The sequence below is a fragment of the Semicossyphus pulcher genome, unplaced genomic scaffold (assembly GCF_022749685.1).
Source record: "Semicossyphus pulcher isolate SPU_LCO1_2020_fin unplaced genomic scaffold, fSemPul1.0.p SCAF_4, whole genome shotgun sequence".
Taxonomy (NCBI): Eukaryota; Metazoa; Chordata; class Actinopteri; order Labriformes; family Labridae; genus Semicossyphus; species Semicossyphus pulcher.
The window spans coordinates 34,287,322-34,313,950 of NW_027211715.1; the positions used below are offsets into that span (position 1 = coordinate 34,287,322).

General features: G+C 45.3%; 2 protein-coding genes across 2 annotated transcripts in view; one reads left to right on the forward strand and one right to left on the reverse strand.

The window, feature by feature from the left end:
- Positions 1–13,181, forward strand: part of kifap3a (kinesin-associated protein 3a) — a 30,566-nt gene extending 17,385 nt beyond the window's left edge. Inside the window, exons 14-20 of the mRNA XM_069680383.1 lie at positions 329–494; positions 1,157–1,282; positions 1,650–1,748; positions 2,035–2,120; positions 4,121–4,310; positions 4,455–4,545; positions 11,048–13,181. Of these exons, the coding sequence (XP_069536484.1) occupies positions 329–494; positions 1,157–1,282; positions 1,650–1,748; positions 2,035–2,120; positions 4,121–4,310; positions 4,455–4,545; positions 11,048–11,147 (858 nt within the window). The 3' untranslated portion in view covers positions 11,148–13,181. The remainder of the gene's footprint in view (positions 1–328; positions 495–1,156; positions 1,283–1,649; positions 1,749–2,034; positions 2,121–4,120; positions 4,311–4,454; positions 4,546–11,047) is intronic.
- A 410-nt stretch (positions 13,182–13,591) lies between these two features.
- LOC138607761 (protein Niban 1-like) overlaps positions 13,592–26,629 on the reverse strand; it is a 35,138-nt gene continuing 22,100 nt past the window's right edge. The window contains exons 6-14 of the mRNA XM_069680404.1: positions 25,595–25,710; positions 21,318–21,422; positions 20,883–21,045; positions 20,547–20,728; positions 20,033–20,179; positions 18,210–18,320; positions 17,432–17,539; positions 17,108–17,219; positions 13,592–17,019 (exon numbers count right to left, since the gene is read on the reverse strand). Coding sequence (XP_069536505.1) covers positions 15,728–17,019; positions 17,108–17,219; positions 17,432–17,539; positions 18,210–18,320; positions 20,033–20,179; positions 20,547–20,728; positions 20,883–21,045; positions 21,318–21,422; positions 25,595–25,710 — 2,336 coding nt within the window. The 3' untranslated portion in view covers positions 13,592–15,727. The remainder of the gene's footprint in view (positions 17,020–17,107; positions 17,220–17,431; positions 17,540–18,209; positions 18,321–20,032; positions 20,180–20,546; positions 20,729–20,882; positions 21,046–21,317; positions 21,423–25,594; positions 25,711–26,629) is intronic.

Genomic DNA, 26,629 nt, shown 5'->3' on the forward strand with positions numbered 1-26,629 from the left:
CTGAAGAATGAAAAGACTGCGGCCTTTACACCAACATAACACTCCCTCTTTGTGTTATCCACAGTATGATGCAGAGGGACAGACAGTGTGTGTGTGTGTGTGTGTGTGTGTGTGTGTGTCTGTGTGTGTGTCTGTGTGTGTGTCTGTGTGTGTCTGTGTGTGTGTCTGTGTGTGTGTGTGTGTGTGTGTGTGTGTGTGTGTGTGTGTGTGTGTGTGTCTGTGTGTGTGTCTGTGTGTGTCTGTGTGTGTGTGTGTGTGTGTGTGTGTGTGTATTCCTCTCCTGTGTCTTTTTCTGTGTGTGATCCACTCCTGCTCCTCTCTGCTGTAGGATCACGTCGGCGACCTGGCTGCTCAGATCAGCGAGGAGGAGGCCGAGGAGTTTGTGATCGAGTGTCTCGGCACGCTGGCCAATCTGACCATCCCCGACCTGGACTGGGCGCTGGTCCTCAAGGAGTACAACCTGGTGCCTTACCTGAAGGACAGACTCAAACCAGGTGTGTTGGACGTACTGACTACATGAAAACATGACGACTTATTGGCTGATACCTAGTATCCCTGACACCAGCAGGATTTTAAACAATTCACAAACACACATTAATGTGTTTATTCATGCAGCAGCAGGATAACTCTGTCACAGCTCTCTCTCTTTAAACCCAGAGGCCAGGCCTCTCCCATGCCCTGTGACCTCTGACCACTCTAAATCATGCTATCAGAGAGGTCATGGATGATATGAGGACAGAGAACGCTCATTTGTGTCCAGGCCTTATCTTTACCTTTCAGGACCTCTGACCTTCTGACCCATAATTTCCCTTTTTCATCCTCACTAAAGCATTAAGAGGAGGAGAGTATCAGTAAACCTGTCTTTCTTGAACTAATCCAAAGTTCTTTATTGTTGTCGAAGCACAAGCATCCACTCCAGACCTTTGGCTGAATGTTTGAAGAACTGACTCCTCAAACCAAAAACCAAACGAGTCATTGGTCGTAAAATGAGCCGAAAAATAAGAGACGAATAAAAAGGAAGTCTTCAAACACACGCGGAACATGTCCCTCGCAGACTGAGCGAACTCAGCTGCTCTGTGTGGTTCTGCTCGTGCTCAGAGGCCAAATGTTTCAAAGGTTCACTGAGGTTTCACTCCACACGTTTCCCTGATGTCAGGTGCTGCTGAGGATGACGTCATCCTGGAGGTGGTGATCATGATCGGCACCGTGTCCATGGACGACTCGTGTGCAGCCATGTTAGCCAAGTCCGGCATCATTCCTGCTCTCATCGATCTGCTCAATGGTGAGAACCAATAATCCTGAAATACTGTGTTTTCTTAAAGATTATGTTTCTTTATGGGACGGCTGAAGAGAGACAGGAAATATGGACGGCTGCAGGCTGAAACTACTGCAGCAATTTGAAACGCTTTGTACCAGTTACTCATTTAGATCCATGTAGATGTAAAAACAGGGCCCAGGTTAGATAATACTGAGATTCCCCTTTAAGAGGTTGTTAGAAACAGGGTGTCCTGTTGTCCACTATAGCAGGGAAGGGCAGAGTTATCAAAGCACAGCTCAAGATGAATAAATAAAATATATAGAACTTAAATAAAAATGTTTCCTTTGAGAATGAATCCTTGTTCATGTTTCCTCTCTGCTTGTCTCCTCAGCCCAGCAGGAGGACGACGAGTTTGTGTGTCAGATCGTCTACGTCTTCTATCAGATGGTGTTTCACAAAGCGACCAGGGACGTCATCGTCAAAGACACTCGTATCCTGACTTCATTTATACATGCTGGAGACGCTTCTTACTCATTAGATTGGGTTTTAGAGATGTGGGAGGGAGAGGCAGGAAGAGGTTACGTCATCACAGGAAATGGAGACCAGTGTTTGACATTTTTAAGATGAAAGAGTGAGAGCAGTTCTTTGTTCCTACAGATCCCTCACGGGTCTCCGTCTTTCAACCTTCGATTGATTAACAACTAACAATGATTGATTCAGAATTGAAACGTCTCAGAAAGGATCAAATGTTGTCTTTCCTTGAGTCCTGATCTCAGAAGCCCCGGCGTACCTCATCGACCTGATGCACGACAACAACGCAGAGATCCGCAAAGTGTGCAACAACACGCTGGATATCATCGCTGTGAGTATCCAGACGGGGAAGTTTTCCTCCTTATCTTTAGTTTTCCAATATTCTTTCAATATAACAACTTCCACAACTCATAACTCTTAACAGTCAGCTCACATTCTCGTCATTTTACCGGGCGTGTCTCCCTCACTGCCGTGTTTCAGGGGGATGCTGCATTCAGGTGCACTCAGAAACGTGAGTGATCAGACACGTGACCTTTTGTACAACACCTCTTCCACGCAGCGTGAAGAAGGGTGCAAGATGTGTGTGGTACGGCCGTTTGTGGTCACTGCAATGAGAGTAGGCAAGATATCTACTCCACTACAGAGAGACTCGATGTTCTCTGCAGTTAGGTGGAAAAAAGCACCAGCCTAACATATCAGGAAGTTAGTGATGTAGTGCTATAGTGGAATAAAACTGAGTAAAAATAAGTATTTTACCTTTAAATTCAAATGATAAATAAGCAGCTGAAAGGGAAGATTTAAAATCCTTCAGTTTTCTTCTCCAGCTCATTTCCAAACACACACAAACATGAAACACTTCCTGCAGCTCTCTTAGCTTCTCCTGATGTGCCAGAGACGAATCTGACATCGGCGATTAACTAACCCATGAATTCCTGAATCACCCAGTGACTGACAGGTGTGGTCAGCGTGTGATCGCTGCCAGGCCTCAGATCAGCATAATTAGCTGTAGATTAGAGCCGGGCAGAGAAGCGGGGGCAGAGGAAGTGTTTCATTGAAATTATCAGTGAGACCTATTAAACTGTGAACCACATGAAAGGCAGCCGCTGGGCTCTGGAGTGTGTCAGCGGCCGGACAGCAGAGGTGAGACAGAAAGCAGAGCTGAGGACGCACACGCACACACACACACACACACACACTCTCTCACGCACACACACACACACACACAGACACACACACACACACACTCACACACACTCAGAATCATTACTGCTTTTCTTTTGGCAGCACACGCTATAACTGTGCAGTCCTGAAACGTCAGCCTTTGATCATTGTGGCCCTGCTTATATACAAACACACACACACACAAACGCACACACACACACACACACACACACACACACACACACGTGGTTTAAAGGAGCTTTGTAGAAGCTCCAAGTGGGACAGAGGCCTAATTCACGGTGATATTCTGAGCTTGGCTGTATTTCCACAGGAAGATGATGAATAACTTTCTGCACTTGCTCGCCCTGCTGTGATGAGCTCACTCTGTCAGCTGCTGATGACTGTAAGTCATCTTTATTTAGTATGGGATGCTAATTGCTGACTCATGATGCTCTTTGATGGACCCACCCTCTGACAGGGAGCGTCACAGTCGCTCCAGCATTCAGGCGGCTGCAGAGAGCGGTGAGGGCTCTCTGTGTTGACGGTCAATAGGCCTGTTTGAGTCCGCGGCCTCGGCTGGCTGTCAGTGGCCTCGGTGCTCTGCTTTGCATCTGAATGATTAATCTCTCAGGCCGAGGCGTCGCGGTCTCAAAGGCCGCTTCTATCGCTCCCCCTTCAGCGCCAGCAGAGAAAAGAAAACAGAACTCTGTGGTCGTCCTCCGCAGAGGAACACACGAGGAAAACAGCCGAGCTGGCCGGACGGAGACTTTTATTAGCTGTTGTGAAGAGGATGGAGACGACGCTCAGGCACACAAACCTGCACACACACGTCCTCTTCTTTGGACTCTCTCTCTGGACCTTGCTATTTGTGAATTTTTCAGGGGTCTAAATGGCTAAAAAGTACAAAAAGTTTCCGCTCCAGCAGATTGCTTCAGCCCTTTGCCGCATGTCATCCCCACTCTCTCTTATTTCCGCCACTGTCCTCTCTCTAAAATAAAGGCATAAAAAGTGCATTCACATGAATTGCTTATTTTCCAAAGCTTTTGGTCCCGTAGACATTTAGACCCCAAAACATGTGAGAAAAAAAAACAGGGCCCAGGTTTTAAAATCCCAGAATCTCCCTTGTTTACTTTTCTGAACAACTCTTCTGCTCCGTCCACATCCCTTCAGGAATATGACGAGGAGTGGGGAAAGAAGATCCAGACGGAGAAGTTCCGCTGGTACAACGGTCAGTGGCTGGAGATGGTGGAGAACCGTCAGATGGACGAAGCAGGCGAGCCCTTCCTGTACGGGGAGGACGGAGAATCCTACATCGGGACCGGAGACATCCTGGAGAGACCTGACCTGTTCTACAGCGCGGGTACTGACGGCTTTAAAGGGATAGCTCACTGTTTAGGAAGCTGGCTTATTTGCCTTGTGTATCTGAGAGCGAGATGTGAAGATCGTTATTAGACATGCATCTTGTGTGTTTGGCATTGACCTGTGCTTGCATTGTTTAATCCAGATGGGATCATCTCCACAGACGGTGCCATCAGTCCTGAGTTCTACAGCGACCTCCAGAACGGAGAGCTGGGACAGACCGGATACATGAGCAGGTAGGAGCTCTGCCTTCAACTAAACATGTGCTAGAGAGAGGAGCAAATCTAAGCCTTAGTCTTGAGCCAGTTACAAGCAGCCTGAATAAGTTTCCTCTGCAGGATGCCTGGACTCAGCCTTATGATGCAGGCCATCTGCAGGCAACCAATTAACACTAACATGCCTGCTCTGTCTGCTGGCAGCGTTTGGTAATGTGTGGAGGAGTCTCGTCAACCCAAGCAGCTCCCCACGAGGGTGTTTTATTTACGAAACTCAGCTGCACTAAACTTGAACATAAAGTTATGAAGGGGGAAACCATGGTGTGCATCGACCACACATGCAGCCTGATACAGTTCAGTCACCCCACATTGTTTACACCCGGGATCAGCTGGTCGAACACCAGAACACTTACAGAACATGTCCCTGCAGAAGTATGGAGAAGGACACACAGGGGACGCAGAGGAAGAAAAGGGCAGCAAGGGGAAGAGAGCTGGGTCGATACAACGGCGACTTATGGAGAGGAGGTACCAGCCATGTCTCCCCTCTGTCATCACGGCTACGCGAGATCTCTGGCAAATATAATGGACGAGGAAGAAACGTCAGGACTACCTTTAAAAGAGAGAACGGATGGAAGGATGATTGTTAGCCTTGAAGTTAGCGAAAACTGAGCCAGCTATGTGACCCCTACCAAACCCTGCTCACACACACACACACACACACACACACATGTAAAACCTGTGTGTCTCTGATTGTGAGTGTGTGATGGAGGCTGTCAGCAGGGCAGGTTGTCCTCGTCCAGAAACTGTGGCTGTGTCGGAGAGGAAACACTAAACTGTGAGTGTTTACGTTCAGCTTGTCCACCAGCCCGCGCCGCCCTCTCGTATTGTTATTCCTAATCACTATTCGCTGATGTGTGTTATTGAACCAGGCCAGGCCTGAGTCAACAGGCCTCGCAGATCCCAGAAGGCATCGCTCCACCCTCAACAGCAATACTGGGGCTCTGAGAACAAACACTCTGCTGCTGTCTCTCTGTCTTCATGTTCTCTCTCTTACAGTCTCCGTGTTTCTCTCTCTCGTTCCTCTGCGGCTCCGAGATTTCAACTTCCCCAGTCCCAAAACGCCGCCGACATTCCTCAGCGAAACATGAAACTGAAGCCTGGGAATTAAACATCAATCCTGTTATCACTGAACGTTTTTTCAGAATCTGTTTTTGGTATTTAACAGCAGCTAATTCGCTACGCTGCTGAAATGAGGAATAGTTGAGGAGATAGAGAGTTTATTGAGGGTCCTTTATTATCAAACTCCTCCCTGCATGCGATGAAGCTCCTGTCGATGGACCCCGTTTAGTTTAGACTTTGACTGTCTGAACTGACGACACAGGATTGTCTGTGACTCTCTCTCCTCGCTCTCTCTCCTCTTTGTAACTGAAACCGTCTGAATATTCGGAGAGCGCCGGGGGAGCCTGCGTCTGTGAGCCTGTTTTAATTTGCCCGCTGTACTCTGAGTGATCCAGGTTAACATAATAATCAAAGCCAGCTCCTGCGCTTATTTTAAACCATGTGTGAAACACGGTGTGAATGGGCCTTTTAAAACAGACGTTACTCTGCACAATTACTGTATGAACATTAGAATGAGCTTCGTACCTGCTCTATAACATAAAGAGCCTGACTGATACATTATGATAATAATAACTTTATTCACATATCAAAGCGGAGCACACAGTGTTTCACAGAGAGGAAATAAAACACCAGAATTAAATCAGATATTTGAAAATAAAAGATAAAATCAGCAAATGCTTCCGATAAAATAAGTTTTTAGTGGATTTTAGTTTAATTTTTCAAGTTTTTATGGCATTTTTTCCCATTTTGTATTTCCCAGATCATCAAACTTCTTTCATACTTTTTTTTTGTAGTTTAAATTTAACAGATTTTTTTATTGATTCTGTGATAGTTGCTGATTGCTTTCTTGACTGATTTCTTCGGCAAAATCTGCAAAATCTTGTTGAATTCTTTCATCGTATCTGAGTCCTGAAATAGTTTTCAATCTAGCCAGCTTATTGTGTCTTTGATGTCAGCTCTGGGCTCATTTTGTCTTAGTCTTCCTCCAATGTATCTTAAGCCCAGTGTACAGTGAAATTCCACCACAGAGCCGTAACGAAGCTCCGCCTTCATGCAGCCTTTGACATATTACATTTGTCATGACCCGGCTCGTGAGCCAGGAGAAAAGGAGGAAAGACACGGATGTCTTTGACGTAACAATGTAAATGTTTAATACAGAAGTAAGAAAAGAAGATTATACAAAGGTTATGGGGTGTTGCATCAGGGTGAGCATGGGGAGTGAAAATGAGAGAGAGCCACACGCTGGGAAGGCCAGGGCTTAAATGCACCTTGGGATACTGGCCAGGTACCCCCAGGTGCACAGAAGCGGAAACAAAGGAACACAAAGCAGGAAGGCCGTCACACCTTGGACAAAGAAACGCTGACGTAAAGCCGCCCCAGTGTGTGTTTTTACAGCGTTCCAACGTTACGGAAGCAAAACGTGTGCGAGGTGTAGACAAACAGCGCATGCTTCACATACGCACATCGTTCTCCTCTGTTACTACCTCCGATGCCGGCTCAGAGGCGGAACGACTTCGCCCCACCATTACGCCTCCGTGTGTTTTACATAGAAGCCTAAGTGAAACAGATGTGTAATAATGACGCCTCGTGTGGAAGGGGCTGTTGCCGTTGCTGACTTTGGTCACCTGTTAAATTTAAGGTCAGAAATCACAAACAAATAAACTGATTGTTCTGATTCAGTGTTGGCAGTGTTGCACTGTAAGGACAGATCTTAGGAGAGTGGAGCTTCTGTCACGTACAGAGGAGTCCATCATGAAGAGGTGTGACGGACTCAGTGTGTGAATACAGGACTGAGACTGGCCTACAGGAGAATCAATGAGTGCTTTGAGAGGCTGTCAGGATGTGATGAGGCGCCGGGAGTGATGTGAGGTGAAAATAAAGGAGAAGTCACGCTCAGGTGAGACAAGGAGCCAGGTCTCACCCTCCCTCCCCCTGTATCTCCCTACCAGGCCTGAGTGTTGGTTAGCTGTAACCTGAGCAGTGACAGCAGGCACAGATCAAAGCGGGGCCCGGTCGGGACCCTGGAAGAGTCAGACGCCGACGGGGCGAAGGGTCACGCCAGCGGAGGAAAAGAACCTGATTCCTTTTCCTGTTCACGAGCGAGGAATGTTCTCTGCGGGATGGGACGCGTCCCCGCCGCTCTGCCCGCCGCCTCCTGCAGCCGCTCCTCTGGGGCCAAACTGGCATTCGTGGGAACACTGGGCCCCTTGTGTCAGTGGCCCCGAACCGCCCTCATTTTGTCGGCGTGTCACAACACACTCTGACAGAAATGTGAAGGGAAGAAGGTGGCAGGCAGGTTTGCATAGTTCTTTATTAGAAATCTCACAGCTGACGGTGACGGCGTCTTCTCTGAGAGCAGAGCTGCTTTAAAAGGAATCAGAGCGTCGCTCGTCCTGTAGGAGCTGTCCTCTCCTCTCCTCTCTGTCTTTGTCTTGTTCGTCTTAATCGTCTTTGTCATGTTCTTCCTCATCTTCATTAACTTTGTCTTCTTCTTCAAGCTAATTGCAGCTGGATGCTGGTTATGGTCAAAATTTGACTTACATTGTCGTCTGCAAAATGATCTGTCTGTGCGTTTGCTCATTTGATTTAATCAGTTTTATTAACAAGAATAACATTTAACGTGACGTAAATTTTACTGGCTGTTGTGGCAACCCCTTTCATCCACCGTGGGTGCTGCTGACCTGATACCATCGTCTATGCAGGCCAGATGGCGGCCGGAGGGTGAGAAGTGTCTGGTGTTTATTGCTCGTTTACACACAGGTATTTGTTTTGGTGTTTTGGTGCAAAAAACTGAGAAAATAAAACAATATTATCTAAGATGTGAACAATAGGTGACAAGAAACAGCTGTGCACTCCCTGCAGGAAGGTGCAGGATGATTATTGAGTGCTTACAGTTTAAAGTTTGACAAAATGATCAAAATTAAAACTCTTAAAGTTTCTATTTTGAGTTTATAAGTGTGTCAGAACACAGACGGAGACACAGTGTAGACAGATGTGGATCAAACTCAACTTGTGCCCATTTTTAGCATCAGAGCTGTCGTGTCCTAAACATGTAAAATGTTGTGTATCAGGACAGAGGCTGAGGAGGACTCACATCCTGTGCAGATGCCGGGGTGTAACCAGTCAGTCAGCCTCAGAAGCAGGCGAATGGTGTGACTCAGAGCTCCAGTGTTCCTCCTTTAGCCTGGCTCTCAAATCCCCCCTGACAGCCGTAGCGTGCGGAGAGGAAAAAGACATATTTCTGCCCAGGGAGGAGGGAGGGGAGAGGAGAGGGTGGTTGGGGGGCAAAGGCAAAACAGAGGAAGAGATGGGGGGCGGGGAGGAGTGATATGCTGCAAGCTGTGTAACTGATCGCTGGAAGTGATTTGGCTAAAAACAACACGTCATTATAGGCGCTTGCAGGGGCAAAGCAAACAGCTCGTATTTTAGGAGGCTTTGGGAGGGGAGGGGGGGTGGGGGGGTAGTTTGGCCGGGCTCCCCTAAAGAAAGACGGGATACGTGTGAGATGTGGTGTCATCCATCACAGCCCAGTTTATCCATCAGCCGCTCCGTCCTGACGCGTCGCTGTGACCCTGACACCAGACTCATACTCCAGCAGCTGGTCAGAAGATGGAGCGTGAAATCAGCCCCCACCGTCCGCATCCACATCGCCATAGTAACTGATTTATACGCTGTAGATACAGGCCTTTTATCATCTCCCCTCAACAGGCCCCTGTTCCCGGGCGGAGGGCAGCCAGGTCCTCCAGGTTTGGCCATCAGCCCCCCGCCCTCGTCATGTTCTGACATCTCTCCGGGTTTTATAGCTCGGCCGCTCGGCTGTTTACCACTCCAGCCATGAGCCGTCTGTAACTCACACACTCATTGTGGATGTCCAACACCTGCATCAGGGCAGATGAATATTACATTAACTTTTTATGAGGGGACTTTTTTTACATGCAGCTCTGTGACTCAGTGATTGGTCCGGTGCTGGGGTGGGGGGGTTCCTGTGGGATGTGTGGTGTCACAGCTCCACCTGCTGGCGTGGTGTTGTACTGTTAAATATGTCGTGATCATGTCCAGTTATTGCAGTTTGTATAGTAGAATGTGATTCCTTAATATTGCACATTAACCCTTAGAGCTCAGCCAGCCTTTATTTTTAATGACGTCATGTCTGATTTTCAGATGCATCTTCTCCTTAGAATCTGTGCGACGGTTAAAGGTCATTAAATAACTGACCATAGTAATCAATAAAAGTATTGAAAGTCTCAAAGAATAAAAAATACATCAGACATGTCTTTCATCTGATTGTTCTACATAAACACACAAAACACACAAAGCATAAAGCATAAAGCATTACAAACATTTCTAACACAGAAGTTGTTTGAACTTTTTTATAAGCAGAGTGCAGAGGCCTTTTGATGCTCAATAAATACACATAAATAGACATAAATAGACATAAATAGAGGGACGACATTGATATTTCTTCTTGTCTGTTATTCTTTAAATACTTCATATTCTAAGGTTTCTGTAAGTTACATAAGTTTTGCTCTTTTTAGTTATGGTTTTATTTTGGATCAAATTAACCGGATTTAAGGGCTGCACAGTGGCGCAGTGGTTAGCCCTATCCCCTCGCAGCTAGAAGGTTCTTGGTTCGAGTCCCGGTTCAGACGTAGTGGGCCTTTCTGTGTGGAGTCTGCATGTTCTCCCTGTGCATGCGTGGGTTCCCTCTGGGTACTCCAGCTTCCTCCCGCAATCCAAACACATGCTCGTTAGGTTCATGGTGACTCTAAATCGCCCGTAGGTGTGAATGTGAGCGTGTCTGTCTCTATGTGTCAGCCCTGTGATTGACAGGTGACCTGTCCAGGTGTAACCCTGCATCTCGCCCAATGGCAGCTGGGATGGGCACCAGCCCCCATGACCCTGAACAAGATAAGTAAATTATGGAGGGACAACTGGATTTATAATCAAAGCTCTCCTGTGCTTGTGGCCGCCCTTTCATGCACTGTACGAAGGAAATGACGTCATCAACAGATGTACAACTTGATAACACTAAAGACACTAAAGAGTGCTCCGGCTGTTATAGTTTTATGTTGGATTGATTTTACCAGGATCCTGCAGAACACGATCTTTCATCCACATGAACCTGCTGCAGGGTTTTACTCCCATTCAGACACAACAGCATCACTGAGGTGTAACTCTGATGTCAGGTGGCTCACTGTCTTTGTGCATCCCAAAGCTGTACTGGTCTGCACAGAGCCCTGACCTCATCCAGTAACGTTCTTCCACACTGAAATATGAAACCCTGTTGAGTTGTTATGTTGAAGCAGGAAAGAGAAAAACACAGAACGTTAAAGGTGGAAACTTTGTAGGAAAAAGTCGTGTGACCGTATTAATGCTTCCCCTCTCTCTTCTTTTGTCTCGTCAGCGTGGCGGAGCAGTTTGTCCCGGCCGATCGACCCGTCAGCGCCTACGGCTTCCGCCCTGATGAGCAGCTTTTCTTCAACTACAACAACGCCTCCCGGTAAACCTGGAACGTCTCACACTCTGTCTCCAACACTGTCTCACACCAACACTGTACTAATGTTCACTCTGCAGCCATGTTACTGATGTCCACAGCGTGTCTTTTCTTCATGCGTCTCTAAAGTGTCCAAATGAAAGCTTGAATTTCACTTTAGTTTTATTCAGAAGAACTTTTAATTTAATTTTGACTTTTGTGATTCAAGAACAAACGCTGCGTCACAAACTTTAATCCTTTCATGACAAACCAGGCAGCTGTTGATTTCTCTGACTTTACTCTCCTGTTTGACTCAACAGAATGTTTGTTTTAACACATTTGATGATTTTAGGTCAAGAAAACAGCAAAAATGAATGATTGTTTGAAACATTCTATACTTCTATACTTTTGTTTTTGCTCACAAATCTCGCAGACCCAAGTTTTAAGTACTTCCTGTCTACTGCTCTAAGCTCCACACCCATTGGTTCCTACGTCACACATTTACACTAGCATGTTTTAAAAGGCTCAGAAGGAGCTCCCAAACAAGAGGACACGAGTCAGGGACTATTTTCTGCAGCGGATGAATCCAAGTTTAATGCTCTGGTGACAAATTGGGGGACATTTGTGAGATGGTGTCAAAATAAACCATAATGTGTCTGTGCATTGTGAAGAAGGGACAAGTCATTGATGCTAGGGCTGCACAACAAGTCAGACATCCAGAACAGAGACGCTGTACAGAGACACCCTATCCACCCAGCTCCCAGAGACACACTGACATTACCCATGATGCACCAAAAATGTTGTCCCTCATTAATAAATAATCATGATCTCAATATTGATCACATTGATTACTTTGGCCATAATCGATCAGCCCTCGAATGAGCTCTGTGATGCAGAGGAAGAAGATATATCAGGCTGATTCACACAATACTTGGTTTCAGTCTGTTAATGGGATTTATATAGAAAACCTTAAACAGGGAGAAATATTTGTTTGTCCGCCCGGTTCACTGCCATCTTATGACCGCTCAGATTTGTCTCGTGTCCCCTTGAGGGGTTCCTACCCACCAGTTGGGCACCAGAGTTATGATTTATGCAGCTGCATTAGATGACTACAGGTTTGGCCGATAAGTTCTTATTTATTTCCTGAACTTTTGCTGAAAATAACTGTAGATAATCACATGTTGATACCACCGTATCTACATATTTAATTACAATTAGTTGCAAGTATAACGTAAACACAAAGAAATTAACCCGTCGAGGAAGTGATGGACAAACAAGCCCCCGTTTCCTGTTAGGTAAAATTACTGATTTTATCAATGGTGGCTTTTAGGAGAGCGTTTTTGTTTTTTTGAAAGGAGTTTGTGGAAGAACTGGAAGGTTTCGTTGCAGCCGTGAGAGCCCTTCTCATGGCTGCTGGCTGAAGCAATCTACAGGAGCAGTTCCAAAACTATTTGTACCTATTTATACTCTAAGATTTGTCCCAGGTTTAAAAGTGCCCACATTTAATGTGACTTCTTTTCTTTTACAGTCAAGTAAATAAAAAACCTTTAACAAACTCCACACAAAGAACTAATTAGAGCATAACTCCAGTTCTCTGCAGTGAGCGCGTCAGAGAATGATGGCTCGTGAATAAAGAGTGCTCTGTGTTGTCTTGTTTTGCCTTTGCACACTCGCTCACTCTCACTGGAAGCACTGCAGTAGGCTGGATTAAGATATCATTCATCTTTGTTTCTGTGAATGTAATTTAAGAAGAAATGTTAACTGCCTTTATTGTAAAATGTGTTTTAAATATGGAAAAATGTCAAAGACTCTGTTTGTTTTCATGATTTATACTTGATCTGGTCTTTGATGTGCCTGGAGCGCTGCTCGCCTGCTGAAATCTGAGACACTCTGCTGTGGTGCAATATATCATATGAATGGACAGAATATTATTGTAGTCAAACTGTATTTAATCGCTCACAGATGTTGGATTACTTGCAAGTTTTTGATATGTCTCAGTGCAGTGTGTCTGTGATTAGTTATAAAAATGTTGTGGACCATAAATAAATAATTAAAGCATCATGCTGGATCCGTTTTATTGGCAGATAAAACAGTTAATTGTTTGTGTTGTTTCCCCTCAACTGAAAGCAGAGAGTTCACACAGAAACAGTTTGAGGGCATGTTTGTTTATAGATTTTATTATTCATATATCCACACAATGTTTCCATCAACCAACATTCATCTGCTGGACAGTTTATGGTCAAATATATAACGTTCTTATTCACCATGTCAAAATGAGATGCTCTTCAGGTGAAAGGCACCATTGATGCTCAAGCACAGGTGTGCAGACTGTTTCCATCACTATGACGTCTAAGGCACGTGGAGGCAACATGGAGGTTCTGTAAAGGCACTTTGACGAGCTACTTCTTCAGTTTTCTTTCTAGTTAAAAAATAAGTCCTTCAGTACGTCAAAAAAAAATCACATTCAGGAAAATATTTAACTTCAGTTTTAAAGAGATTTATTTAGCAGATCCACGCATGTGGTCTAATATATATAAAGAGCTGTGTCGTGATTTCTAAACTGGGAAATAAATACAAAATCATGCTTTGTCCCTGGCAATGAGATGTTCCCAAGGATGTTTGTCTGCGTGGAAGCTGGAGTGAGGACACGGTTAGCCTAGCTTAGCAGAAAGACTGGAAACGGGGGACAGCAGCTGGTCTGGTTCACTCTTTCTGCTAGTTACAAAAACGCCCTTTTTAAACCGCTTAAGCTCACTGTTTAACATGCTTTTTTTCTCATTTGTACTCAAACAAACATGTAAAAACAGGAGTTTACGACGACCGTGTGCTTCTCACCGGTGCTTGCTGTTGCTAGGTTACGAAAGTTGTCTGGCGGCACTTCCGCGTCCCTTGGTAGTGACTGTTTGTTTAATATTTGCTTTGATTCACTGACACTTTACAAAGAAACATAAAAACAAGGAAAGGGGTCGTGTCCTGGCGTTAGCAGCAGCTCTACACCTGGAAATTGTACCCTCGAAATAACGAAAGGATTATCTTTTCCTCCACCATTTTTGTTGACAAAGTTGATATCTGAAGGCCCGCCCCTTCTTGATTTTGATTGGTCTGTGAGGGAGCAGCGACATTGACGAGCGCGGCGGTGTTCCAAAAGCTGTTTTCAACTGAGAGCGACAAAAAACCAGCTGACGCAGAGGGCGCTTTAGCTCCGCTGAGCGCTGAAAACGCTGAGCTGCATTGGTTTGTATAGAAAAATGTGACGAGGACACACAGGTCCTTAAAGTTTAAGGGAGAGTTAAAGGCTGGAGTTAGTTATAGATAAAGGTATGTGTCTGTAATACTACTAACTAATAACTTGTTTTGGATGCTTCCTAAATCACATTTATAGGAAGAGATATTGTTACTACTCTGTTATTTAATATTTTTCTGACACTTTTAATAATTAGTTACTTTTCAGTTTTGGAATAATTTATTAGAATATCAGGTTATAAAATATGATGCATTGCAATATATTGGAATACATACAAGTGTAGGGTATGTAACGTGTGGTCCACTTTGAAAACATTTAAGGTTTCTTACAGCTAACATTATTTAAATCAAGTAATGAAGTAATTAATTAAGAAATCTGCTGATTATTGTTTTTGATTAGACTGATTCGATTTTTTATCTCCAAAATGTAAAAAATGTTTTTATCAAAAGTCTTCAAATGCTTCTTTTGTCCAAAACCAAAAGTCTTTTCATTTAAAGTCATAAATTACAAAGAAAATCAGCAAATTCTGATTTTTGAGAAACTAAATTTTGACATTTTTGCCTGAAAAGTTACTGAAATTAACAATCAATAACAAAATGAGTTTGCACTTATTGTTCTTTTGAGCGACAGATCCATTAATCAACTTTGCTAAGATGTAAAACCATAACGTGTCATTTTTTATATTTCTGTTTGTGTGCAGATGAAGATGGAATGTGTTAAAAGTGAATATTACCATAACGTGCTTCTCATAAGGCTCTGGGGTATTCTGGGGGGTTTGTGGCACAGTTGAAGTCATCTGTGCCGCTCGCCATACTGACGTGACCACAGAGAGCAACTATAAGAGGGGGGGGAAAAGTTGGAAAGGTCGACCCTTTACCTCCGCTCTTTATGCTAAGCTAGGCTAACCAGAACCTGACTCCAGCTCACATACAGACTTTACATTACTCTCCGACATCACATCCCACTCTCAGAAAGACTTTTCCAAAAGTAGATCTTTTTTTAATAATATAATTAATAATCTACAAAAACAGATATTTAAAATAATAATAAAATATTGTTTCAAATCTCGATTTTCTAAAATAATTTGGTGTTAAAATAATTTTAGCTTTAAAACAAATCCCGAATGATACAGACCTGTTGTTTTTTATACACCTGACACAGTTGATACTGATTTCTGTTAATGAGTGATATAAATAATTTATAATTTCATGCATATGTGTTTAAAAGGTTCATGGAAGCTTTTCTCAGGAGTCTTTTCCTGTGTGTGTTTTAACTGAAGGATGATTTGAGGCAGGTGGTCAGTGATATCAGAAATGGAAGCTACCGTTCAAACAGTCTAACATCCTGGATTATTTCGTCTCTTTTACTCATTCCTCTTTTGGAACTCCGCTGGGATAATGCTGCACCAGCTCCTCCACCTCGATCACCTCCACCACCAGGTCACGGATCGCCTTGATGGAGTCCAGGGGCGACGCTTCAGGGCTGGAGAGGGTTTCCTCTTTAGGCTCTGCTGATGGCTCCACACTCACGCTCGCACCTGCCTCGATGTCTCCCCCAACGCTGACACTCACAGCGTCTTCCGGCGCCTGAGGAGACGGCTCTTCACTCGTAGATTTCTCCTCGGTGGGATCGTCTGAGCTCACAGGTGACTTACTGAGGTCCTCCAGGACGTCAGACGTCATCGAGACTTTGTCCTCGCTGCTCGGCGTCACTTTGACTTCCTCCTTGGAGTCAACATCTGACGGTGCTGACTCACTTCCTACTGACACGTCCAGAGAATTTGGGTCAGACACAGGGTCTGGTTCTGCTGCCTGCCTCTCCAGGTCCAGGCTGACTTCTGCAGGTTCCAGTGCAGGTGCTTCACCACTAGAGGGAGCCTCTAACTTGATGTCTGAGCTTGCACAGTGTGTTTCTTCTTCACTGCTGGCCACAGTTAGTGAACCCGTAGCCTCTGATGGAGTGTTCTCTGGTTCATTTGTAGGATCAGGACTCGCTGCAGGAGCTTCTACCTGTGCTGCTGCAGCTGCAGCTTCTTCTACGTCTGTCTTTATACTTTCTATAACAGCAGGGATTTCTGACGGAGTGATTTCTGCGTCTTTTGGAGCGTCTGTGCTCTGTGTCTGAGGCTCAGAAGCTGCCTCTACTTTCTCTGTGATGACAGAAATCACTTCTTGTGTCACAGTCTCTGGAGCTGCTGCTGCGATTACTTCCTGTGTCTCACGCTGGTTTGTTGTATCTGCTAAAGCTGGAGCGTCTGCTTCTGCCTTCACTGTCTGGATGACATCTTCTGCTACAGGTGCAAAAACCTCTGCCTCTTCCTGGCTGAGAGGGGCGCTCTGAGCTTCTTCTTTTTGTTCAACCTTCCCAAGAGGCGTCTCAATGACTGTCACGTCTGTTGAGGCTTCACTCTGCAGCAGCACGTTGTTCTCTTTCTCCTCCGGCTTCTCCTTCTCAGGGCTGGAGGACAAACCGTTCACAGCCAGAGGAGACGGGGGCAGGGGCTCGGAGGAGGTCTTAGAAGGGGAGGCGAGAGCCATGGCGGGGCTGTTTGGAGTGGAGTGGGACGGGGAGGAGAGGCTGGAGCGGCTGGACTGACTCAGCAGGTCTCTGCTGTCTGTGAACAGGTTGTACTTCTTCAGACTTGCTGCCTCCTTCACCACTGCAGGAGGAGGAGAACACAGGAGGGGTTAGAGGAGTCTGCCTGTCACAGAGGGGGAGTAAGAGTGTGTTTTAGAGCTTAATCATACCTTTGGTGACCTCCTTGTCCAGGGTTTGCAGGAGGATTCCTTCATACACGTTCTCAACATGGATGAAGTTGGAGTGGTCGGCGTAGATGAACTGTTCAAGACCCTGAAGCTCCTGAACAGAGACAGAGACACAAGGGTCACGTATGATGATTGAAAACAGTCAGTGTGGCTTCTTTCATGAATATATCATAACTCTAAAGATCTGATGTCACGTGTAAAGGACTCTGTGAAAGCTGCTCAGTCTGTATGTGCTGCTGGTTAGTGTGTGTGTGTGTGTGTGTGTGTGTGTGTGTGTGTGTGTGTGTGTGTGTGTGTAGCGCTCACAGCTTGGCAGGTGGGGGCCAGGTTCTTCTTGATGAAGGGCAGAGTGATGGAAACGAGCGCCTCCCTGGAGATCCTCTTCCTCACGGTGCTGCTGTCATAATCATATTGCTGCAGGAGACACAGAGGAGACTCAGTGCTTCATGTCTCAATGTTTAACAAGCGATGTCGTTTTCTAAGTTTTGTAACTATTCAACATTTCAACACCTGCTTCACATGAAGAGTTAGACTTAACATTGTCATCATCAAATTAAGTGCTGTCTCTTGTGAATATCCTTCCTGCACCAATCAGAACATCCGGTACAAAATCTTTTCAAAGCTCCACCGACAGCGGCAATTCTACCTGGCAGAGCATGGGAGCTGCTGGTCTACTGCTGCCATGATCGGTTCGTTTTTTTTGTGCTATTGTGCATTACACAAATATTATGTTGGCCTGAATATTTTATACACCAACTCAAGCTAACAGATCAAAGCAGCAGTAGACAAGTAACTCCTGTGTTCTGCAATTTAAAATCCCTGTTTTTCTGAATGGAGTCTGGTGTGTGTGCAGAGAGCGATGTAACGTCTGTGTGTGGTTAAAACAATCATCTTCCTCTGTAACAAAAAGGTCTATCTCTGTAGGGATCCTTTCTGTCATGTTGTCACACACTTAGAATAACAGTTAGGGAATTAAACACCTTAAATATATCACATATGCACTTCGAGGGCACATTGAAACTATTGATAAAAACAGTTAATTTAAATTCTAGCAGCAACATGTTTCTGTGTTCTTGTGTCTGACCTTTAGCACTCTGTGTTTGGCCTTTTCGATGGCAGAGCCGGCGTTGTCTGGGTTGTCCTGGACGGCTTTTTGGAACAGCTGCTCAAACGTGCATGCTGCATTCTCCATCAGCTAAACGCACACACGCACACACACACACACACACACGCACACGCGCACACACACACACGCACGCACACACACACACACACACAGGGGATGAGATCAGGTCAGACAGCTGCTCCAGATACAGAGCAGAAAAAAAAAAACATCTGGAAGGCCCTTCAGTGTGAAATAAAATCAGCAGCAGCCCACATCCAAGCTGAGTCTTTCATTGTTCCAGCACTAAAACGCTGAGTCGATGTATTGAGGGAACATACATCACAATCACAAGTGTGTCATAAATGTCGGCTAGTAAAGTGAGTCAGAAACATCCTCCGCCCACGGTCTGAGCACAAACATGAATCTGAGCTGGCTGGCTGAAGGAGACCGTGAATGAAAAACACACGTACTGTGTGTGTGTGTGTGTGTGTGTGTGTGTGTGTGTGTGCGTGTGTGTGTGTGTGTGTGTTTAACTGTTAAGATAAAAGATCAATATCTGATCTGATCTTGCTATATCTATAAATGAGTGTAACATAAATGAAGATGCCTGTTAGGAAAATGTTCAAAAATGCGTCGGCTTCACTTTGTTGTTCCTAACTCCAAAAAAAAGCAAATAAAAGAATCCACAGGACAAAGGGAGCGCTCTTAAAAATGCTTACTGTATCGGTCCGAATATAAGACGCCCCCGGTTATAAGACGCCCCCGGTTATAAGACGACCCCGGTTATAAGACGATCCCGGTTATAAGACGCCCCCGGTCATAAGACGACCCCGGTTATAAGACGCCCCCGGTTATAAGACGCCCCCGGTCATAAGACGACCCCAGTTATAAGACGCCCCCATTATAAGACGACCCCGGTCATAAGACGACCCTGCTTATAAGACGACCCCGACCTTGTCTTGAAAAAGACTTTTTGAAGACTAAAATTGTTTTTTATAAAGAGAACAATTTTATTTTACTTTTTAAAATAAAATCATGTTTTCAATATATTTTCAAATTAATTGTCACATTTAAATGAAATAAAATTCCTTTCAACATTAAATAAATCCTTAACCATGTGAGGCCTCCTTACAGAGCGGTCCTGAGACAGCTGGACGTCAGCTCTGGTAAAGGGCAGACCTTCGTTCTGTTCGTCGGTAACACACTCACACACTCTCCTGTCAGTCTCTTGAAGCGGTCGCTTTGAGGACCACGGTACAATTTTCTCTGTTAGCATCTGATAGCTAAACTGTTAGCACTTTTAGAATGTAACCGTAAAAATCTATTATAGCCTGAATAAAGGAAGTTATGTTAACAATCTTAAAGCATGCTGTCAAGATACTTCTGATCTGCTGTCAGAAGCTTATATATTCTCTATTAACCTTCACTCTTTAGGTGAATGGGTACAGACTGTTTCATTGCAGTATGGAGGTCCCCTCTTTGATAGGCAGACATGCTCATGAATGTAAATCCCCTTTTGGAAGATTAATTTAAAACATGTTTAAAATCACATTTGCAGCAAAATGTGTTTTTTAAAAGTACATTTTCTGTTGCTGTGTTTTTTAAAAGGACCAGAAACAGACGTCCTCACTTGGCTGGTGTAGAGTCGTGGTCCCCTGTTTGTATTACAGGACAGAGTGTGTGTGTGTGTGTGTGTGTGTGTGTGTGTGTGTGTGTGTGTGTGTGTGTGTGTGTGTGTGTGTGTGTGTGTGTGTGTGTGTGTGTGTGTGTGTGTGTGTGTGTGCAGATTTGTGAAGTTGTACCTGTTGCAGGTCGATCTGAGCGCTGTGGATCACCCCTGTGATGTTTGAGAACCCAAATCTCTCCTGCAGGTGCTTCAGCTTCTCCTGCAGGGAGCCGATCTGCTGGTAGCAGCTCTGCAGGTTCGGTCTCGCCATGTCAGCCAGAGCCTGCGAGGCGAGGATGAAATAGCCTGTTTAGCTCATATCTGCACAGGAACGTCCACGTGTGCTAAGAACCTTTACAGGAACGTTTACACTGAAAACAGGAACTTACTTAACCCCGTGTAGTCGGAGGGTCCCATTCCTGACTTGTTGTTTTGTGTGCTTTAATTATATCATCATTTATATTTCCTAAACATATCTGAGAGTGTAAGCAATCTGAATGAAGGTTCAGACTCTCAGCGTCCACCTTTAGATGTTTGATGAAGTATTAATAGACGAATGAACCTTTAAGGAAACTAACTCTCAAAGTGACACTAAAGGTTCATTGTTCCCTTGACTCTTTGTATGTAACAGATATTAATTCTGAACAAACCTTCTTCAGCTGCTCTTTGTCACCGTCCACCTCCTGACACACCTGGTCCATCGTGTTTTCGCTCAGCTGTCGTCCCTCCTGGAAACCCGAGCTGATTGGCTCCATCAGCTCCTCCAGGACGGAGCCCAGGTACGGCTGGACTGACTCTGAGCTCAGCTTCTCTGCCGGCTCTGATACCTTGGCTGAGGAAAGATAAATAAAGAGCTTATTCTGAGGAAACAAGCTAAAGAATGGAGGTCACTGCAGCTGATCCTGAGTCAGTTATTACGGAGGAATGCAGCTCATCCTGCCTGTGAATCTGCTGAGCGACAAGGCCGACAGAGAGAAGAAAGCTACCTCTGACTTTCTCCTCCAGCTGCCGTCTCGACTCGAGGATCTGATCCATGTCAGAGTGGATCAGCACCTCCTGCTGCCGCACCGACGTGCGACACTCCTCCTTCAGTGCAGAAAGCCCCTCCAGAAGATGCTCCTGGATCAGGATGTACGCTGCCTCCACCGTCTGGGAACAATCAGGGAATTCATTACTCTCTGCTTGGCAACATTGAATTGCTCTTTATGAAGCTGTACAGTTTAACAGCCGGAGTTCAGAGCCTGCAGCATGAATGCATTATCTACTATATCAGTTGTGACTGGGTTGAATTTGTGGGCCCATTAAACTCCATCTAACACAAAGCTGAAACGTACATTTACATGGATTTTAAAACGCTCTTCATGCGCCAGCTTACAAATGAAAACAATACAAGGAAACAGGAGGACGAGAAGTCGACTCACAGCGAACCAAACTCTCTTCCTCTCCGTCTTCTTGGCTTTGAGACGAGGCAGCAGGTCTTTCTCAAGAGACGGCAGAAGCTTCTCCATCACCAGGTTAGCCATCACCTGCGAACACACAAATAAGACGGCCTTAAAACATGCGAAACACCGGAGTGATGTCTTACTTCTGTCAGGTCTGCAGAAAACAACAGGCCAAGCAGATTAAGCAACAAAAAATGAGCTGTGAGGAACTATGCAGGCGACTTTGGTTCTGATTTACTTGCACAAGAATTGAGTTAAAATATGAGATTTCATAAGTTTTAAAAGTGGGGATGCAACCCTCTGATACTGATGAAGATCGATCGGGTACAACAGAGCCGATGAACACTGTTCACTTGTATGTGCACGTCTACATGTGAGCACTACGTCCTGCTTCATCAGTGCTGGAGACCATCCTGCCCAAAGGTAGAAGGATGGAGAAGAATATCTTTCGAGGTCTTTCATGCTCGACGACGTGCAATGTTTTAAAAGTTGTTACATTTGTTTTAAAAAGTTAGGAAGGCATTGTTTCCGTTAAAGCTGTACCTGAAGCAGAATATAGTCAGTTGTATTGGAACAGACTGTTTATTGGACAGTTTCTTCATTTTATCTTAGCTCAGCTGTTTAATTGATTTGATTAGGATCCTCCTGGGCGCCTGCCCTTGGAGGTCTCCCCCCGGGGCAGACCCAGAGCTCGCTGGAGGGATTATATATCTCATCTGACCTGGGAACTTCAGGCTTCTTCTTCTTCTTCTTTTTTAAATGTATTTTTGTGTCCTTTTTTGCCTTTATTGAGAGAGAGAGAGAGAAAGAGAGAGAGAGAGAGGACAGTGGATGGTGTCGGAAGCGGGAAGAGAGAGTGGTTGTTTGGGGTCATGGTGAGAGAGGAGGTGCATGCGCTTATATGAAGAACATTTGGGATGGGCCCTGTCACTTGACCTTTCAGGGGCCCGGCTGTATCTGTGGGCGGACCTGTTCGGAAGCCTCCAAAAGTCTCCTGTGAGCATTAAAACATTTCAGGCAAACTACCGCCGTGTTGTTTCAAGTCTGGACAGTCACTTAAACAATATCATTAACTTAACATCAGGAAGATAAGAGAAACAAACTGAGCTAAAGTTAGCGTCAGCTCAGCTCGCAGCCCCGCAAAGACACGGTGATCTTTAAAGTTTGACTTCTTTTATTCCGTTTTAACAGGTTTTTAGACGTAAAGAAAATCCAATGTAAAGAGTTCTTGATCCAAACAGAGTCCGATCCTAAAGTTTAAAAATAAGCAACCGAACAAACTCTAGCACCGGGCTGTAGTGATGGGTGACCAGCAGGCCTCAGCATGTTACCTCATTTGGTAAAAGACTTGACAGACATCTATTCATCTGGAAATCTTTGTGATTCTGACTTTACGTCTGCACACACGAGGCCACACACACCTTCCATCCAAACAACTGACTCGACAACCTGACGGATTTATGATTTGGCAGCTGTGCCTCTAAAAGTCGGAGAGACTGTTCATGTTGTTCCTGCAGCCAACATTTCATTCATTCCTTTCATTTCTCAGCTCTGACTCAAGTGTGTGTGTGTGTGTGTGTGTGTGTGTGTGTGTGTGTGTGTGTGTGTGTGTGCGTTTTCCTGTCAAACTTCCTCTCACCTCCGACTAATTCTGAACTCACACAATGTGAGCGAACAACAGCACAATGGAGCATTTCTGTGCTCCCTATGTGGGAGGATTCCTGCTCTGCTTTAAAGGCAGCAAGGAGGAAGAGAGCAGGAAGCACAGCGTCCGAGCGGAGAGGGAAGCGTGCTCTCCTCTCCGCTGTGAACATGCTCACTGTGCCGCTGCTGCTGGAAACCACAGATTAGAGCAAACAGAGTGAGAGGATGCAAACGAGGCATGACTCTTCATCGCACACACCCTTCATGCAAATACTCTGCAGTCTGTAAACAGGAGGGAGAGCCTTCTGTTGTTTTGTAGCTGAACAGCAGCATGCTAAAGACCTAAAACTAAACAATGACTTCAGGTTTGAGGGAGCGTGTCTGCGAAAAAACAGAAAGAAAAGCTTCATTTTAGGGAACGTCCAGGAAAACGCAGAAAACTGTTCAAAATGATATCGATTCACAAATCCAAAATCATTCTTCTTATCGGGAAAGTAACAAAACTCAATTCTGCTGTTGATCACAAACTCTATCTGACCACCATCAGGCTAGCTGTTGCCCCCCATTCCAAGTCTTTATGCTAAGCTAGGCTAAAAGCATCCCTGGCTACAATCATATTCTGTATAAAAAGATGGCCGACATGACAGCTTCCTTAGTTATCTGATGCTATAAAAAGGGGGCATGGCCTCATGATTGACAGCTCTGTGGACAAACGGGGCTCTTGCAGCGTTCTGTTCCCGAGTAGCAGAGTAGAGGAGGAACGGCGAGAGGAGACATAACGAACACTAACACTACAGTCAGTGAACTTTCCATCAGCGTGAATATCTGCTTCAGACCAACACAAGAAGCTGTTCTGCTGCAGACTGAGCCCACCTGAGGGCTCCAACACGCCAAGGACACCTGAGGGCTCCGACACGCCAAGGACACCTGAGGGCTCCAACATGGCAAGGCCTCAAGGTAAAGGTGTGTGTCGGGTAGAGGAAGGGGCGAAACATCGACACCGCGGCTCCACCAGCCGATCTCTACTGCACACACTCTGGATACAGATGAGCAGGATGGCAGCGCCCGCTCCGGGGGGTTTAGCTTCTAATAAGTACAATGAGAGGAGGTGTCTTTTTATACAGTCTATGGAGAAACCTGGAGCGACTGCTGCTGGACGTTAGCTTCAATAGAGGGAGAATTCTTTTTATCACTCATGGCGTAGCTGCATTCCTCTTTGGCGAGGACGTGGAAGAAGGAGATCAGCCGGCTGTGAGGAAAGGATCACTTCCTGTCCTCGTTTGGATCCACTTTTTTTGTTGCACATTTACAGAGCACACAGAACGGGGAGTGTGTGGATTTGAATCGCACAGCTCGCCTTTATTTGGAAAGAAAGCGAGTGAGCATGTTCCAAAAAATGTTGAACTATTCCTTTAAGACAATAACACTACAAACCCCATCAAGTAACATCAGCAGGCATTTCTGTGACATTGACCTTTAACCTTTGATCACCTAAATATCATCAGTTCATCATCTGAGCCAAGATATTACCTCCAGTTGTTCCTGAAATACAGGCTGACGACCTGGAACAGTAATGCCTCCTGCTGGAGCTGACGGAGGCAGAAAAAGAAATGTGCAGCAGAACTTTGTCACATCTTAAAGAGGACATAAATGAGAAGAAGACAGACGTAGTTTTTATTTCTCCGTCTCGTTTCTCGTCTCTTCAGCAGAGTCTCGTTTCTCTGGCTGATGAACTCGATCCTGCAATATTCATGACGTAGTTTGTCTCTGGAGATGCTCGCTGTGATCGAACCGTGTCAGCGTTAAAGAGATAACGTCCTTTTAATGAGCAGAAGCAGAAGCTCGATCCTTATTCAGCGTCTGTTTAATTAAGTCTGCTCTGTTGGTGAATAAACAGCTCCACTAAAGAGGAGTGGACGGTGCAAAAGCCTCTGTAATTAAACAGTGAGAGATTAGCGAGCCCTTTTCTGTTATTCAATAACCGTTCAATAACCGTTTACCCACCAACACCACAAATCTACGGAAGCCCTAAGCAGACATGTATCCACACTTTATTCACTCTGTTTTCCTGTGATCGAGTCACAAGTCACTTCCGGTCATCTTTGCTGTCGTCATGTAAACGCTCCTTCTTCAGCCTCGCATGATTTTAATCATCCTGTTACGTGTCGCTCTTCTGGTTTCATACTGGTCACATGAGATAATCGTCATCACCCGCCCACTCGCTCGCAGTCAATGTTCCTGACTGTTACCTGCTGCGTTCACATGGCTCACCCCGACTTCTTGGGGGTGAAAAATGTGGCTGTTTGCGTTCACACATGCAGCCGGGCTGGACAATGTGGGGACATTTTCAGGAGTGCATGTGTGATAGGGCTACAGACAAACAGAAAGAGGGGGCGGGGCTACAGCTGCATGCAGTGAGGAGCAGAAGTGTGAAGAACAGAGTAAAATAAGAAACCGACTAGAAACAGACTGAGGCAGTCCACCTGTGATGCAGTGCTTGTAACTTGCAGAGCGGGACCACATCAGCTAATATCAGTAAAGGCTTGTGGCCCGTGTAACATCCAACAGGTTTAAAATAAACGCACACAAAACGAGTAGATGAAGAGCCGTACCCTGACATCACTTCCTATCAGCATGTCCCACGCCTCGTATCGGCCTTTGTCCTGCCTGTAGAGCTGGATGGCTTTGAGGAACGCCTGCACCTCGCACGTCTTCTTCTTCAGGAAGTCTGAGACAGAGAAGAAACAGACAAACAACACAAAATAAACCTTTAATAAAGCAGATAGACTGCCTACATAATGCTGTGTGTGTGTGTGTGTGTGTGTGTGTGTGTGTGTGTGTGTTCTCTGATAATAACGCATTAGGCTCGGCTGCACGGAGCTGAACGAGATCCTCTCTTTACCTCGAGCATGTTTTCTGCTTTAACAAGATTAAACATCTTCTATGATCCTCGGGGCTGGTGTGGTGAGTCTGTTACCATGGCAACTGACGAAAGTGGTTCAAGTGATGCTACATAAACTAAAGTATTATCTTCGCAGCATCAAACACTGGCTGCGAGCAGGCGGCAAAGTCTGCAGCCTCGGTGATGCAGGAGTTACAGGTGGTACCGGCTGCAGAGGGATCATGGATCATTATCTACTCAACTGATTATGTTAGTGAGGTTAAATCAATATGATGCTGCAGGTGGGACCGGGTTGTTACATATTAGGGCTGCAAATAACACTTATTTTCATTGTTGATTAATCTGCAAAATATTTAGTATTTAATCTTTAATATTTCACATAAAAATAATCATAATTCAAAGAGTCTGAGGCCTTTAAATGTCTTTAATCTTGTGAGGGTGAAAAAATGACTCAGTATAAAATGTCCTTCAAAATAAAATCTAAGGCACTCATGAAACCTGCGTCTGCGCCGCAAAGCAACACGACTGACTTGTTGAAGCAGCTGAAAGAACAAAGTGCAGCACGATGAGTGTGTGAAGGCCGAGAGGGAGAACGAGCTGCTCCACGTCCTCCAGCGTCACGTCAGACATCCACCAGAGACGCTGTACAGAGACACCCTATCCACCCAGCTCCCACAGACACACTGACATTACCCATGATGCACCACATTCAGGTAAAGAACCTGATTTTAAGTCTTAGTTTGAT